Here is a 17,331-nt window from a genome sequence, read left to right as displayed (position 1 = left end):
AATCTCAGATCTGTGCAGAAGTCAAGTGCCACTCTTGGTAGAGGGAGTCACAAAGTTTGCAACCAGGGGATGGCATTAGTTGCTTATTGTAATGGTTTCCATGTCTGACAGCACTTTAGTATTCCCTGGGAAATTTTTTAAGATACAGATTCTTGGTCCTATTCATTTCAATATTATCTTTGGGGGTACTATCCGTAGTAGGCCCAGTGGAGGACCGTTGGTCTGTAGGAAGTGTCTCAGCAGTGACCAGACTAGAGAGAGGCATATAGATGGCTTCCAGGTGGGGGTGGGGTAGGGGGCACAAGCTGTTTCCTCCCTATCATTAGGAAGCAGCTGCCCCAAAATGTAACGAATGGAAAATCATCTGTAAACTTAGGAAACCTAATATTATGGGAAAATGTTAAAATTAAAAAGGCTGATGGAATAATGACAATTATCTTAAAATTGTTTTTTAGGAATAGCTATGCAAAGAGTCTCTTTCCAAAGAAACTATGTACTTAGAGATTAGAAAATAAATCACATTGCAAAAGGACTATTAGACTATCATAACTACATGGCAATATTTAAAAAGTGCATTAAAGTCCCTTATCTCTGAATCTCTATGAACTTCCTGGACTTAATTCTAAGGTAGTTTTCCCTGTCTTCCTTATAACACTGTTGTGTTGATAAAGGGCAGGGAATATATTTGTTTTATACTCCAACAGACTTACTACGATGTAGCACCTATTCAATTATTAATTGTTATTTCACATGACATACTTTTAATTTGAAACTTCACCCTGAGTCAGGGGATGCAAGTACAACAAGAGTCATGAAGTAAACATTCATAATATAGATCTACGGATTATCTAAAAGTCCTCTGACATGCCTGGTCTATTGGGAATGATCTTCCAAAGCCAGCCAAAAATATCATTTCCTCTCTGAAACCATCCCTGATTCTTCAAGTCAGAATTAACTTTTTCCTTCTTTTGCCCACACCTCTACTATACCCCATGTCACACAGATCTTTAAAACTGCCATATAATCTCCTAATATAGTTTGAGCTCCTTGAGGCCAAAAGCCTGCTTTTTGGTCACGGAGGTGTCCCTGGCACCTTACACAGAGTTCTCTGCAGGTGAGGAAGTGGATACATGTCTGCTGAATGAATGAGTACATGAATGAATGAGCGACCACCACGTGACACCCTGTTCTTTACAATGTGCATCCCAAAACTCAGGATCCACTCATGAATTACTTTGCTTACCCATTTCTTCCTTTCCTAAAACTGATTATTATTGAAAAACTATAATTTGGAGAAAATGCTTATCAAGCCACAAGTTCCATATAAATTATTCAATATTAATAAAGAACAAAATTAATGAAAGTAATTGAGAGAGAAAACTGTACCTTCTTGAAATAGTTGTCTGGCATAAGATGGCTCTCTGCCCTGAGGTTGGAAAAAAGCATAAATGCATTTTCTCACTAAATCTTCCCAGCCAGTTCTGCCAGCAGCTCTCAGGGAACTCGTATCAATAGAGATGATTTTACCTATACAAAAAATGAAATTTTACATTTTGATATAAATCTTTTGATATAAATCATCCATATTTCAAAACTAACAAATGCATCTCAGATATATTCCGCCTCCAAATGCAGAATGGAAAAAAGCATTAGAAAGCGCTATTCATTTTTTGTTGCCGGTGGTAACAAAGTGTGTCCACGGCACGATAATAAGAAGTTGTTTGGACGTGGAGTGTGTATGCACCAGTATGTCACACCCTAAAATCCCGTTCCTCTCCAGTGCTAGAGTCCCACCATGGAGACCTGAAAATGCTGAACTGTCGCTGGTCAAACTCCCGGGACTCGCTCTCTGTGCCCTCCTCTCTGTGTATGTACGAGAGAGTGAGTCACTCTTCGGGGAAGGAGAGACAAAGATGAATACATCATTTTGGTAATTTATCCCCTCCTACTCTTTAGTAGGAGCAGCTGGGAGCTTACCTTTAAAAACATAATAATAAAGCATACAACACAGCAATATTAGATTTCTGGGACTAAAAAATTAGTAAATATTGTAACAGGATCTAATAAACAATGGTAGAGATGAAAAAGTACATTAAAACTAAACATTCACCAAGAACAAAATTCAGTAGAAATTATGTCTCTACATTCAAATTAGAGGGGTGAGTGATACATACATAACCCTGATGTAAAAAGTATAAAAACCTGATGTGTTAGAGTGAAGATTAAATACTATATGAAAACATTTTACAAATTATAAAGAACAATAAAAATTTGTTTTTGCAGAAAATGAGATGCGAAGCAGGCCTGCAAAAGGAAGCCTGACCTGCAGGCACTCGCACCTCTGCCCACTCTGTGGCTCTAGCGCCTCTCTCTCAGTGCCCCTGCCCCACCCCCCTCGCTGTCTCCCCAGGGCTTCTGCGGCCCTGACTCCTCAATCAGCAGCACGCACTCCGCTGCGGCCCCTCCTCAGTGCCCCCTCCCAACGGTCATAATGGGCACCACCTCATCCTTCAGAAAGGCTTGGGGTTCAATATCAGCTCCTAAGACGGGTCTTCATTAACCAGCTAATTTAAAACTAAGTCTTCCCTATTAGTTTACCTTACTATTTCACACTTTTTCCATCATAAAGCATACCATGATTTGTAATTACCTCATTGCGTTTTGCTCAATCATGTACACCCTGAGCAATCACACACAATGACAAGGATTTCTAGGCATTCAAAAGCTATGTGCTGAATAAATTTAAAGAATAAGAAAAAAAATAGCCAGATACATTTAAGCATAATATTAAAACTACCATAATTGTATCCATTTATTAATATATTTAAAGCTACATTGCCAAATTTCTTTAAAAACTGTATTCCAATATTATGAAAAATAATTTATAATCGAAACAAATATAGGTATGTGGATAGCTATAAAATAATGTTCTCTCCAGCCCTGCTCATGAAAATGATATCTAAAATGCACAATATCAAAACCACCATTTAAAAGGTTTTCTGTATAAGACTAGTGAACAGAAGCCGAAGAGCTGAGGACAGAAGGACAAAAAACTGTGGATGTAATGAGTTTTAAAAGCATAGCCACATCATCAATACTGATGGAACATTCTGAGCTTTGCAGTTGGTACCTGTAGTATCTTGCTTGGTCATAAAGGATTCTACACCCGTAATAGCTGGAGGCCGAGGTAACCGCCGTGCAATACAAATCAGACAGGACTGGAAGTCTGCCCAACACAAGAAAGGGAGATTGAAGGAAAGCAGGCAGAAAATGGTTCACATCTATTGCTTGACATTATTGGTTTTTACAGAAATAATACATGTTACAGGAGCTTACACGATGTTGGAGTCACTCCGATCTAACAGTACAATGCTAGAAATAAAACTGCTGGCAACCAGAAACAGGTAGCTCTAGGAAGAGATCTGGTTAGCATAAATTTCCCTTCCCGTTGCATGTTCTTACATAAACTGGAGGAGACTGCATCTCATGTGCTTGGATGATAACAACTTGAAGAAGTAGTTTTGGCTAGATTTAAGCAACACAGTGAATTTTTAAATGCAGTTTTATAATCAATTCCCTATACTCAACCATACTTAATGACTACAAAGATTATTCTTATACCCACTGGGCAGGTAATAACTATCATATGAGAAAAAACAACATTTAACTCCCTCTGAAGAAGCATAATTTGCCCTTGACAGAGGATTTTATGTTGTATTCAACAGCATCTATAATCTTTACAAAGTTCCAGTTCCAAATGTTTTTGAATGTGCTACACACAATATCCCACAGCTAGGTAAGAACTTTGAGAGCAGAAAGCCCTGCATGTGCATTTTGTGAAAAGGCCACAGTAGGTCGCGGCACTCATTCCCTGGTGAGACCAGCCACATACATGGTCTCTCTCTCTCTCTCTCGTTTTTCTTTTTTTTTTTTTTTTTTGCATCTGACTGACTCCTCGTCTCCCACCTTCCCTGGCCCTTACTCCAGTTTCCAGTTTCCAATCTGTGATGTTAACTTAGCTCAGTGTAAGTTCACATGGAAACCTCATCCACAGTCACATATTTAACTAATGCCATGTTGATACCATGTTCATATTAGAGCTTCAGCTGTGTTTTCATCTGCTCTTAAGTTTCCTCCTTATAAATTAGCCTCAAAAAATGCTAACTCTATTCTCCAATGTTCCCTACACTCTAAACTTGAAACTTTAAAAAAACCCAGAGCTGTTCAACAGCCTGCTGTACCTGGTACATGTCCAACTGGCAGCGGCTAGTGACACCTCTTATTTCTAGGCAGCAAGTTGGTTTGAATTTGACATTTTAGTGCGAATGCCAGCTTAAAATTGAGAATTTGGGTGCATTTTAAAGGGGTGACTCTAGATGTTAGCAATTTTTTCTTAAGCATCAAGAAATACATAAGTCATTATAATCCATACAGTAACCAAAAATGCTATCTGAAGAAGCAGTTTTTATAATCAATTACCTCCCTATTCCTGAAAGCCATGGAAAAAGCAATCAAAAACCTTAAGATCACCCTTTATTTTACCTTCTCCATCCTCTTGAATTGATTTTGGCTGTGACACAGTGAAACACTGCATTACTTCATACCGCTGGCAAGCTTCTTGGTTCTCGGAGCCTGGCTCGTCTGGAGGGTGAATTAGCATCCTGCAGTTGAAGGTATGGCTATTTCGTCGTGTTGCCTCTTGAGGCCAAGGAACTCCATTCACTGTGGGAGAAAAATTGGTTATGTGACTGTGAATAAAGTGGAAAACACACACTCTGAAGATATAAGACACGCCTTTGGCCATATGCTTAGATATTCGGATCAAAAGACACACAGAACTCTTCAGGTCTAACACTATCATCCTGAGGCAACAGTGCACTTACCTTCCTTAGCAAATGTAAATGTCTCCCAACTTGTAAATTATAAAGTGTCTAACAGACTGAGTAGGATTTCCCCCTCAAAGATAAGGCCTTACAAGTACTTTAATTAGTTAACAGTCTTTATAAAACAGTTAAAGACAAAAATTAAAAATTAATAGCTTACTAGCTCTTTTACTCAGAATTTTATAGCAGTTAATTAATAAGCTTTTCCGTTTATTTCCAGTTATGCTCTGGTAATAAAAAATGGTTGAAAACCGCAGGTCCATTGTGAGGCAGGAGCTTTAATGTGGCAGGCATGGCCGACAAAGGACGGGCTTGTGTGCACGTGCACCTTTTTGGGGAGAGGATTCACAGTTCCCCAAAAGAGTCTGGGATTCCAAACATACTCAGGGCTGACAGAGACCGGTCTTAGTTCCCTACAGCCATTTCCCGCCCGTCGTTTGCACACTGGAGCACGGTGTGTCATCAGTAAGTCATCACGTGAAAACGACCACTGAAACAGAAGTGTCACCTGATTCGGCACAAAACTGAGTTTTAGAATTACAGAAGAGATGTCTGTGCGTTTCAGAAAAGAATCTCTGCTTGGCAGGTCACCATTTCCCAGTTCCAGGGAATGCTGTACTCAAATCGTGGCGGCAGTCAAAGGGTTTTTAAGGCTGTTCTCTTGCCATCCCAACAGTTTCTCACCTGACAGTCTCCACTGACTTTCCTTCCCTTTCATGGTCTTCTCACTCTAACTGTCAGGGGAAGTCATGCAAGTAACCCTACTCTGGAGTAAGGGGTCTCTGGTCTGCTATAAGCTAGTTGTGAGGTTTGGGTTAATTACTTAATCTTTGCCTCATCTTTAAAATAAAGAAATCCACTATATTATTTCTAAATTCATTTACACTCTAAAATTCTATAACAAGACACGTAAGACCCCTTGATGGTTCAAATGTCAACTAAGTGATTTTAACAGAAACCATTATTTCATGCCCCTAGTTACTATAAACACATACTGCTCATTTCAAAGAAGAAATAAGGCTCCTACTTCATTAAATAAATAATGTAGAAAATAAGGAGCTATGGCTAACATTTTATTTGCAGGTGTGGGTTCGTCATATAAAGTTTCTAGCCAAGGTCCTTCTCCCGCTGGTGGAGCACGCATTGGCTACAAAGTAGGCGCATGGCCTAGTGAGCGGAGCGGAGAGGCTGGAAACCCGCCCCCGCCCACCCTCTAAGGCCGGCTCCTCTGTCAGTAAACCGCCTGTGCGGCCACGCCTGGAACTCCTGGGAGAAGCCACTTACACCCAAAAACGTTAACTTCAGTGAGTACATGACACGACAGTGTATCTCTCTCTGCCTCCCTCCCTGCCCTACTTTCTTTTCTTCTTCCCTTTCACCTCCCTTCTCTCTCTTTGAGAAGGGTGGCTGAAAGGATATGCATTCCTCTCTCTCGTGGACATAATAAAATATGGAAAACAAAGGAAATTTCACGCAGAAGCGTCTTATGGCAAGACAACTAACTGCTCTGCCGCCCGCTGTCACTTGACTGTGGCGTTGTCTCGGGGCAGAGGACAAAGGGAATGCTCTCTATCGGCTATTTGATGACATTCCCTCCTTGTACTCCATCTCAGGCTAAAACTACATTTTAGAATATTTCAATATATTATAATGTACATCAGAACAATACAATGTATTATAAATGTAATAATAAAAATTATGTAAGCAGAAGCTACAGAAAGTTCATATTCTTTTAAAAACCACATTTCTTTGTACCTAGTGATTTGGGTAGCAGATTCTTCACAAACTCCGCATGGTCCCCCACATGCAGTATGCTGTAGACACTGGTGTTCATTAATTCCTCTTGATTGTAGCCCAGGTAGCTGGTCACGTTCTCAGACACAAATACAATTCTCCCTTCGCAGTTCACAACAAAGAAAAATCCATCCAAAGCCTGCAACACCAAAGTAAATAAATAAATAAACATGTACATTTCTGTACTGAAAAAGAGATCAGAAATATATGTGAAGTTAGAAAAAGGGAGGGGGGCTGAAGAGAAGATTTTATATTGTATGCTCTCTTTCAACCGGACGAGATTTTTAAACAGACTGTACACTAGTGCTCCAAGTAGGCATGATGACTATGTCAACCTTCTGCTCTGGAGAGAAATCTTATGGTACCAGATATAAAGTGACTGGCCCATGCATTCAGTCACAAACATCTCTAAACTGTAGGTTAAGACCTGCTTTCTGCCCTCAAGGAACTTGTGGTAGAGTGGGAGAGAGACATAAACGTAACAAAATACCTGTGGCAAATGCAGCATCGGAGACATACGGACTATTCTATGAGCACAAAGAAGGATACCTAATTTGGGGTGAGGGGGCAAAGAAAGGCTCCTTACAGACCCCTACCTTAGGTATAAAAAGGAACAGTCGAGGAGGGGAAGAGGAAGACAAAAGAACATTCTAGGCAGAGGAGAGAGCGTGGCAGTGGTTGGGCCTCCTGTGCAGAGACAGAGCCCGGGGTCTCCAAAAGGAGATGTGTGTGCCCCGAGGGGAGCAGAAAGTCCGTGGGGCGCTGGGAAAAGAACCTTCGTTTATATTGCAATCCAAAATATAAGGAATAAATGAAGCTCAATAAACATAACGACACCCTGGTACACCATTCGGTCCTGACAGTCACATACCACATACCACGGAATCTCAAAAGAAGATGCAGAATACAGAGGTGGACGGAGGCACCTTACTTATTTACAATCTGTCCATTCACTGCACTATACTGTGCCTTGCTTACTATAGAACGTGTATGAGCAATAAAAACGACACCTTTAAAAAGCAGAATATTTATGGATCTTTATAATAAGAGAAAAACTCTTTGTATCATATAGGGGGTTTGTTGTTATCTGTGGCAAAATACTTAAAGGAGCAGTCTAACAATGTCAGTGGGCTACTCATTTTTCTTTTTAAAAGAGGCAAGTGTCCCAATCTGCCGACCTTTCCTATGACGACAAGTGGTGATGATAATATGCTACCTAACAGATATTTTCCAAATGATAACACACTTACTTTTGTCCCTTCAGGGTAAAGATGAAAATTTAACAATGTACAAGAAGTAAACTGCCTTTTAAAAAGACATTTACGCTTATAGAGACAGCATGTAAAAATAGATGTTTTGAAATACTACCATAGTTATGATTTTGTTGCTGGAAATGATGCAAATCACTTGTAAAAATTATCTTCCCCGTTTAAAACAACATTTAGAAACAGAACTTTTTATCTGCTTAAAAATCTTCTAATCAGAGTTTGAGTGGGCTTTAAACCCATTTTTTAATGTGAAAATTCAACATCTTTTGATTAGTTTGAGATCAAGGGAGATGAAATTTCAATAAAAACCTCTGCATAATCGGGGGACAGGATTTTTAAATGAGTAATGTGACTTAGTAAGGTCATCCAATGACATATTTTTTTCATTTCCAACTATCTCATTTTTGTTAGGTGTCCTTTTTAACTAAGATGATTATTTAAACAAAATATTAAAATAAACTAAACTTAGAACTACATCTTCAAACTAATACATTCACAAATATTCAACCACGATTTTAAAAAATAACAAGGTATAACCAACCACACTGCTCTTATTAAAGTATTGCTAATATTGTCTTTAATAAGAACAAAAAATAAATAAAACTATTTTTATTCTACCTGACTATTGTGGCTATGTCTTACTTAGTTCATAAAAGGAAAGAGGGATTCCCACAACCTCAACACTAGATAAATCCTTTGTTAAACTATTTTTAAAGCACATTCGCTATAAATTTCAAAGCAGGTGATACATACATTTATTTGCCTTGCAGTTTATGTGAAAATAGGGATAACTGACATACAACTGTATCAATGAAAAAAATAGATCTAAAAGTGCTTTAAGATGTTCTTAGCTATTAATTGAATCAGTGTAAATACAACTCAATTTTTATTTTTAGTCTCTCAAAAGAGTTTAATGAAGAACAGCTCGAGTGTAACAAAGTCTCATATACTTCAGAGCAAGGAACAGGATTGACACCGGAAGAGAGGCAAGTAAAACTGGGCTGTTTCACTGTGAACCACTTCCAAGCACTGCACCACTACCTGCTTCTCCAGCATCACCTTCTCCTCTTTTTAAACCTAGTTTTCAGGGCGTCCTTCTTGCTCCTCACTCTCTGCTCCCTGGAGACCCTCTGTACCCTCAAACCCACACAGCCAGTCTCTCCCTTGTTTCCTTCACTTCCCACGTGTGTCTCCGGAGGTCTCTGGAAGTGACCCATTGCCTGCAGAGGGGTGAGGAGAGGCTCAGACCCACTCCTGGAATCAACTCTCCCCAGTTCGAAGACTGCCTGTAGTGGGCTTAGGGCTGGTGTGAGGAACCCCAGCACCAACAAGGCCCAGGGATTCGCCTGGCCTACCCGGTGCAGTTATTTTTCAGACATTTATGAAATACAAAGAACTTTACATTCCTCCTTCATCGCAGGCCTGGAGTCCCGGCAGCTTCCTGTTCCCAAAGACTTACTGGGGCACCTCCAAGGTCTGCTCCCATTGACTGCAACCCACCTCGCTGCCAGGCTAGGAAGTTATTCTAGTAACTGGCCTCTGGAATGTGCAGCTGGTCAGCCTTACGGGGAGCACAGAACTTTCCCCAGGTCTCTGCTTGGCCTCGCTTCCATGAACTTGTCATTTCCTCCGTGAGGTATGGGGCATCGTATTTCTTTTGAGCTTCCCCAGAAAAGGCTGGCTTGGAAACAGGCCGACACAGGTTCCTCCATGGTCAAAGAATTGTCCTGACCCTATTCTGAGATGCAGACAGGCTGTCTTTTGCTGAAAATGCCCACTTTGTTTTAATTATAAATAAAATACATACTTGTAAACAATTTTTAAATATGTAAATGAAGTAGATAGTAGAAGACCTGCCAAAATCCCACCCCCAAGAGATTGGTAGCATTTCAGGGAATATTCTTTGAAAGTACTTCTATGAATATACAAACCTCCAGCTGCTAAAATTATGACTGATTAATATAACCTGCTAATGCCTGTTCTTATTCTACGAGTTTCCCTCATACGTTGTACCTGCACCAACTTGCAAGCATCTCCCAGGAAGCAACCCTCCCGAGTCTCTAAGTCCTGACAGCTGGCCTGACACGCAGCTGCACAATGGGGAGGACGGCACGCGCCTGCCCGTCAGTACCACAGAATGGCCCCAGAGGCTCTGCTCCCCAGCCAGAACTCTGCCCTTCGAGGGGGACTGCTTTGGGCCTCGGAGCAGGGTTCCCATGGGCCAACACTTCCCAAAGGGCCCTGGCTTTCCATGCCTATAGAAGCTTCTCTGACCATCACCTCGGTGTCAGTTACTAGACAGAGTTCTGAGAATAAAACATGTCATTCTCAATAATTTTTTTAGTCTCTGAAAGGGAGAAGACGAGTACACATAGTTATAATACAGTGCAATAGAGAAATTCATCAAGGTTGAACACTGGAGTGGGGGTCCCAAACCGCCCCATCCCCCCACCCCCGCCCTGGGCAGACTGGCACTGGTTGTGGCCTGTTAGGACTGCTAGGAGCTGGGCCGCACAGCAGGAGGTGAGCAGAGCTCCCCCACCTCGTCCCCTCCGCTACGTCCATAATTGTCTTGGGCAAAACCAGTCCCTGGTGACAAAGAGGTTGGGGACCACTGCACTAGAGCCAAGTATCCAGAATGGGTGAAGGGAAGCTCTCATTGGTGGTATTTCCTGGGAGGGGCCACACCAAACCTGAGCCAAAGCTTGGAGGACACAGAGCAGCAACTCAGGCGAATGACAGGTGAAAGGACGTTCAAAACAGAGGAAACAGTTCGGAGGTTAAAAGAAAGAAAGCAGTTTGTACATACTTGTAATATTTCTGTTACATTTAACAGTTAGACTTTTTTTTTTTCCAAAAAAGCTTTAAGGAAAAGCAAAAGAAAAAATATGGAATTTATCCTAAAGGCAATGGGAATTACCTTGAAGGCACTGTTTTTTGTTTTTAAAGATTTTATTTATTTTATTTTTAGAGAGGGAAGGGGGGGAGAGAGAGAGAGAGAGAGAGAAACATCAATGTGTGGTTGCTGGGGGTTATGGCCTGCAACCCAGGAATGTACCCCGGCTGGGAATCGAACCTGGGACACTTTGGTTCCCAGCCCACGCCCAATCCACTGAGCTATGCCAGCCAGGGCTTGTTTTTTGTTTTTTTAAGATTTTATTTATTTATTTTTAGAGGGAAAATGAGGGAGAAAAATATCAATGTGTCATTGCCTCTCATGCACCCCCTTCTGGGGACCTGGCCCGCAACCCAGGCACGCGCCGACTGGGAATCGAACCAGTGACCCTTTGGTTTGCAGGCTGGCACTTAGTCCACTAAGCCACACTAGTCAGGGCTTAAAGGCACTGTTTTTAAGCAGGAGAGTAACACATCTACTTTTACAAAGATCTTTCTGGCAGTGGGTATGGTGTGGAGACTGGAAGTAAGGAAACTTGTGATGCTATTGTGATCCCCCAGTTCCGATGAAAGCCTGAATTAAGGCAATGGTGGTGGAAGCGATAGACAAGAATTTGACAGACGTAGAACAAAGAGCACTTGGTCACTTACAGCACCTGTGGGAACAAGCATTTGGGGTAATTCTTCATTAATGACTTTAGGGTTGTGGTAGATAAGTGCCTTTCCTGAGGAAGGAAATTTGGGGTGGGGGAGGGAGGACTAGTCTTTTAATTTTTGACTTTTTTTTTAAACAGAAGGTAATGGGGAGGATTATATTAGAAATGTTGTATTTGGGAGACTTTTGGCCAAAATGGAGGTGTAGGTAGATAACACATTGCCCCTTTCATAACCAAAGAAGGACAACAACAAATTTAAAAGCAAAAACCAACCAGAAGTGCCAGAAAATCAAACTGTATGGAGTCTGACAACCAAGAAGTTAAAGAAGAAACATTCATTCAGACCAGAGGGGCGGAGATGGGCAGCGGACTGGAGTGGACATGCAGCAAGGTGGGGGCTGGAGGACCTGGGGGGTGAGGCAGTGGCTGGCTAAGCAGGTGGTCCCACATCTGCATGTGGATAAACCGGGAAGAACAAATGGGGAATGAGATGGACCATAAAACTCAGGGTTCCAGTGTGAGAAAATAAAGCTCCAAAACCTCTGGCTGTAAAAATCTGTGGGGGTTGCTGTGGTAGGAGAAACTCCCAGCCGCACAGGAGATTCCATTGGAGAGACCCACAGGGTCCTAGAATGTACACAAACCCACCCACCATGGAATCAGCACCAGGGAATCATGGCCCAATTTGCTTGTGGCCAGCAGAGGAAGTGACTGAAAGCGAGCCAAGAGCCAAGCAAGCATCATTGTTCCCTCTTGGACTCCTCCCCCACATACAGTGTCACAACACAGCCACATGGGTTGCCTCATCCTGGAGACAAGGGGCTCCACCCCTTACATTGAAATAGGCCTACTGAGACAAAGAAATAGGGCCCAAATGAAAGAAAAGATCAAAGCTCAAGAAGAAAATACAACTAAGTGATGAAGAGATAACCAACCTATCAGATGCATAGTTCAAAACACGAGTAATCAGGATGTTCCCAGAATTGGTTGAATATGGTCACAAATTAGATGAAAAAAATGAAGGCTATGCTAAATGAAATAAGGAAAATGTACAGGGAATTAACAGTGACAGGAAGGAAATCGGGACTCAAGTCAATGATTTGGAGCAGAAGGAAGAAATAAACATTCAACCAGAACAGAATGAAGAAAGAAGAATTCAAAAAAAAAGGGGAGAGGCTTAGGACCCTCCAGTATAACTTTAAACATTCCAATATCCAAATCATAGGGGTGCCAGAAGGAGAAGAGGAAGAGCAAGAAAGAGAAAACTTATTTGAAAACATAATGAAGGAGAAATTCCCCAGTCTGGAAAAGTAGACTTCCAGGAAGTCCAGGAAGCTCAGAGAGTCCCAAAGAAGTTGGACCAAGGAAGCATACACCAAAGTACATCATAATTACATTACCCAAGATTAAAAAATAAGGAGAGAATCTTAAAAGCAGCAAGAAAAAAAGAGAGAGTTATCTACAAAGGAGTTCCCATAAGACTGTCAGCTGATTTCTCAAAAGAAACCTTGCAAGCAAGAAAGGGCTGGAAATAAGGATTCCAAGTCATGAAAGGCAAGGACTTACATCCAAGATGACTCTATCCAGCAAAGTTATCATTTAGAATCTGAGGGCAGATAAAGTGCTTCCCAGGTAAGGTCAAGTTAAAGGAGTTCAACATCACCAAGCCCTTATTATATGAAATGTTAAAGGGGCTTATCTAAGAAAAAGAAGATCAAAAATATGAACAACAAAATGAAAACAAACTCACAACTATCAACAACCAAACCTAAAAAAACAAAACAAACTAAGCAAACAACTAGAACAGGAACAGGATCACAGAAATGGAGATCACACGGAGGGTTATCAATGGGGAGGGGGAGGAGAGAGGAATAGAGGGGAAAAGGTACAGAGACTAATAAGCATGAATGATAGGTACAAAATAGACATGAGGAGGTTAAGAACAGTACGGGAAATGGAGAAGCCAAAGAACTTATATGTATAACCCACGGACATGAACTAAGGTAGAGGAATGCTGGTGGGAGGTGGGGTGCAGGGAGGAGGGGAATAAAGGGGGAAAATGGGACAAGTGTAATAGCATAATGAATAAAATATACTTAAAAGAAATGTATTTGAAATGACTGAGGACATTCAGATGAAGATGTTCGAAGGCAGCAGGATATAAAGAGAAGGAAGCTCTGAAGAGAGATCGCTGCGATTTAAAGGTACATGCAGTAAGTACCATGTGGTGTTTTGTTTGTTTGTTTTTAACTACCACCATCCTCTCCCCTTCCACAGAATATCCGATTTCCTTTTGGGAGTTACTCCTTCCCTATTAAATACAATCTCATGGGGTTATTAATTAGGCCATTGGGAGACTTTCTCCTTAACTGTGAACCTTGAAGTGAATTACAGAAAGACTGCATGGCCGGTCAATTCATCCTGGCAGAAGAGTACTGCCCAAATGGGTGCTTCTAAGAGACCAATAGCATAGTTTCTGCTTTCTAACCTCCTTGAGACACTTTGTTTTCATCCCATTTCCACGTATGGTTCTGTGATATCCAAATGGCATCCCAATAGATTCAAAATTATTTACTTTAATCAGAATTGGTGTCTGTTGCTTGAAATCCAGAGAATCCTAATTAATACTTTATACACACACATACCTATGCATACATGATATGGTCATAGGCAGATGTGTAGATAAAACTGCTCAGGCAATGTGCACAGATTTAAAACATAAAAAACCCCAAAAAGAACAGTCAAGGCCAGAACCCTGGAGGATGCCGACGTGAGGGGAAGGTAAAGACAGACATGTGAGAAAGAGAAGAGAGGTGACAGTTCTATCAAAGACGCCATGGGAAGAGTTTAAGGAATCGGGAGCGGGGGTCAGCAGTGTCAGAGCTACACAGCCAGGCAGGGAACAGTACAAAGTGAGGGAAGGAGGCTGGATACACATGACAAAAATGGACTTTTTCTCGGGGAGCAGTGGAAATAAGCACTACAGCCAGATAATGCAGAGCTCCCTCTGACGAGGAGGAAACAAGATTTAGAAGCAAAGACCAGTGGAAAATGAAAAGCTTAAAAAAATGCCTGTACTGGTGAGTCCTTACCATGGACCAAGTAACAAATATTTGTTGAATAATAAATTCTAATATCACTGTTTCTTTAAATGTGGGGAAATTACCTCCAATGCCTCCACTCTTAACTCATGCTACCTCTATTTCATGTCTTAAAAAGATGGGAGAAGACAAGGTGGTGAGGATCTCTCACACTGTGGGGGACATTTGGTCATGTTTTAGACGTGCAGAGCTCCTTTCCGAGCAAGCCCCTCTAGATCAATACTGTAAAACGGAACTTTCTGCAGCGCTGGAAATGCTCTGTATCTGCATTGTCCAACACAGTTGCCACTCGCCACATGTAGATACTGAACACTTAATGTGGCTGGTGAGAGTGAAGCATTGAATTTTTCATGTTATTTAACCTGAATAGCCACATGCGGCTAATGCCTATCTCACCGAACAGTGCAGCACCGGCCTGCAGCCTGGATGATCCAGGGGACAATCTCATGGCAGCTTCTCTCCCACCTCTTCTCAGCTGCCCTAGATTAGACTCTATAAAGTATAAGGCAAGATGGGGTTGTAGGATACAGAAGAGGGATACAAAAGGCTGCCTATGAAGGCAACCTTTTTAAAAAGTTGAATTTATTGGGGTGACACTGGTTCGCAAAACCATAAAGGACTCAAGTGTACAACTCAATGAAACAGTCGATTTGTACACTGCATCGCGTGCTCACTGCCCAACAAAGTCTCCTTCCGTCCCCACTCCCCCCGCTCCTTTGCCCACCTCCCCCTAGTCTCACCCCCTTTCCCTCTGGCTGCCACCACACTGTTGTCTGTGTCTACGGCTTACGCACATGTTTTCTGGCTAACCCAGTCACCTTACTTCACCCAGCTCTGCCCCTCTGACAGCTGTCAGTCTATTCCACGTGTCCAAGCCTCTGTTTCTACTTGGTTAGTTAGTTATTTTAACTTTGAAGTCAGTAAAAGTTACTAATTCTAAAGTCTCTGTTTCATGTATCTATAGCTCATAAATAAAAAATGTTATTTGCTCCTTGGATTCAGGAATCTACATTTCGCCCTGGCTGGTGTGGCTCAGTGGATTGAGTGTGGGCTGGGAACCAAAGCATTGCAGGTTCAATTCCCAGTTGGGGCACATGCCTGGGTTGCAGGCCACGGCCCCCAGCAACCACATATTTGTGTTTCTCTCTCTCCTTCTCCCTCCCTTCCCTCTCTAAAAATGAATAAATAAAAATCTTTTTTTAAAAAAAGAACCTACATTTCTATTCTGAGTCTTTGAAGTTTCTAATTTGATGTATTTTTCCACATGTGAAAATCCTTGCCCAGTGACGTTTCATCCACGCATGATGTTGTGTTCTAGTTTTCCTTTGATTCATAGTGGTTTTCAGGGTAATAGTTTCATCAACTAAAAGGAATAATTCTAACTTTGTTTTCTTATAGTTTTGAGTGGATGTTTTGCTGTCATTTCTGTTCATTTTAAAGTGTTAATGGACTTTTCTCATGCAGCAATAACAAACATTTACATAAATTAAAGCAGCAGGTACCAGTATGCTCTGTCTTTGCTTGTGCTATGTGCAGTTTGTGGACAATCTATTTGCTCTCCTTGTTGATTTCTGTGGTTTCTGAAAAACGTGTAGAACTAGAATTGAAATGATTACCATTTTCCTACAGGAACTCCAGAAACCTCTAGGCCCTCTACACCTTATATTTATTCATGATCTCAAATAACATTTTATGCAGAAAATAAATTTAATAAATATTTAATGAATTGAAAGGAGATAAAATGTTCTGAGGCCAGTTTTAAACTCAGCACACTAAGAAGGCAAGCAGAACTCCCGCGGAAACACAGGAGGGTATGAAAGACTAGTGTACTAACGCCCTTCAGAGCAACAGAGACGAGCAGTTACCACTAGCACAGATCGGGTCTCCAGGAAAGTCTCACGTGCAACCAAACGGTGGGATGGTGACAGGGGACAAGCAGGGGGAAAGGAGGGGGTTAGAAGTGGGAAATGAGCCAAAAGCACTTTTCTTAACTTATTTTCCTCTAACAGCTTATATGAAAATTTTTCAAAATACAGCAAAATTGAAAGAATTTTGTAGTGAACATCTATCTATCCACTACTCTGACTGTACCATTAACATTTTGACTACACTCGTCACAACTCTGTTTCCAAATGCAGCCATATGCATGCAATCACTTTAATGGCTCGAGAAAAGAACATAGTAAGAAATCACAGTCCCTCACATGTAGCAGCTTCCCCCTCTCCCAGTTATTTGTGTACTCACACACTGGCTCAGAGAGAAGTTCTGATCCAGTTTCAACAGCCGCTGTCTTTTATGTGTTACAATTCTAAAAAATATACGCCTAATAAAAATCGTTAAAACCAATAGTCTAAAGTAACAAAGCACTTGTATAATGTCGGGGGGGGGCGCATAAAGAATCAGATTTTGAGGGAGAAGGTGCTCACAGGAGGCCACATGCACATTGAGCAGCCTGTTAAGGGGACAGAAACGGAGCACGGGCAGAGGGCAGAGCAAGAACTGCACATCCGACTGTCATCTCTGCAGAGGTGACAGGTGAAGCAAGGACACTACACGGGGTTTCTGGGACCAGAAAAGCAAGAACTGAATTTTGAGAATGTTCTCATATCAGCAGTGTTGGCAGGAGGAATTAAGGTTAAAACAAAGACACAGAAATAGTTAGGGTAATAGGAAATAGTATATAAAGAAGTTAGGAAATGAAGAAACCTATACAAGTTTGTTAGAAAGACTTCAC

General features: G+C 41.4%; 1 protein-coding gene across 6 annotated transcripts in view; it reads right to left on the bottom strand.

Annotated features, from left to right (window-relative positions):
* Nucleotides 1–17,331, bottom strand: part of NCOA1 (nuclear receptor coactivator 1) — a 209,137-nt gene that overhangs the window by 56,246 nt on the left and 135,560 nt on the right. For all 6 annotated transcript variants that reach the window (XM_036027724.1, XM_028514417.2, XM_036027725.1 and 3 more), the window contains 4 exons: nucleotides 6,639–6,816; nucleotides 4,543–4,722; nucleotides 3,131–3,226; nucleotides 1,387–1,527 (listed from right to left, as the gene is read on the bottom strand). In XM_036027724.1, the coding sequence (XP_035883617.1) occupies nucleotides 1,387–1,527; nucleotides 3,131–3,226; nucleotides 4,543–4,722; nucleotides 6,639–6,816 (595 nt within the window). The remainder of the gene's footprint in view (nucleotides 1–1,386; nucleotides 1,528–3,130; nucleotides 3,227–4,542; nucleotides 4,723–6,638; nucleotides 6,817–17,331) is intronic.

Source organism: Phyllostomus discolor, chromosome 6, assembly GCF_004126475.2.
Source record: "Phyllostomus discolor isolate MPI-MPIP mPhyDis1 chromosome 6, mPhyDis1.pri.v3, whole genome shotgun sequence".
In the NCBI taxonomy this organism is placed as follows: Eukaryota; Metazoa; Chordata; class Mammalia; order Chiroptera; family Phyllostomidae; genus Phyllostomus; species Phyllostomus discolor.
This window is presented reverse-complemented; position numbering and strand designations above follow the sequence as displayed.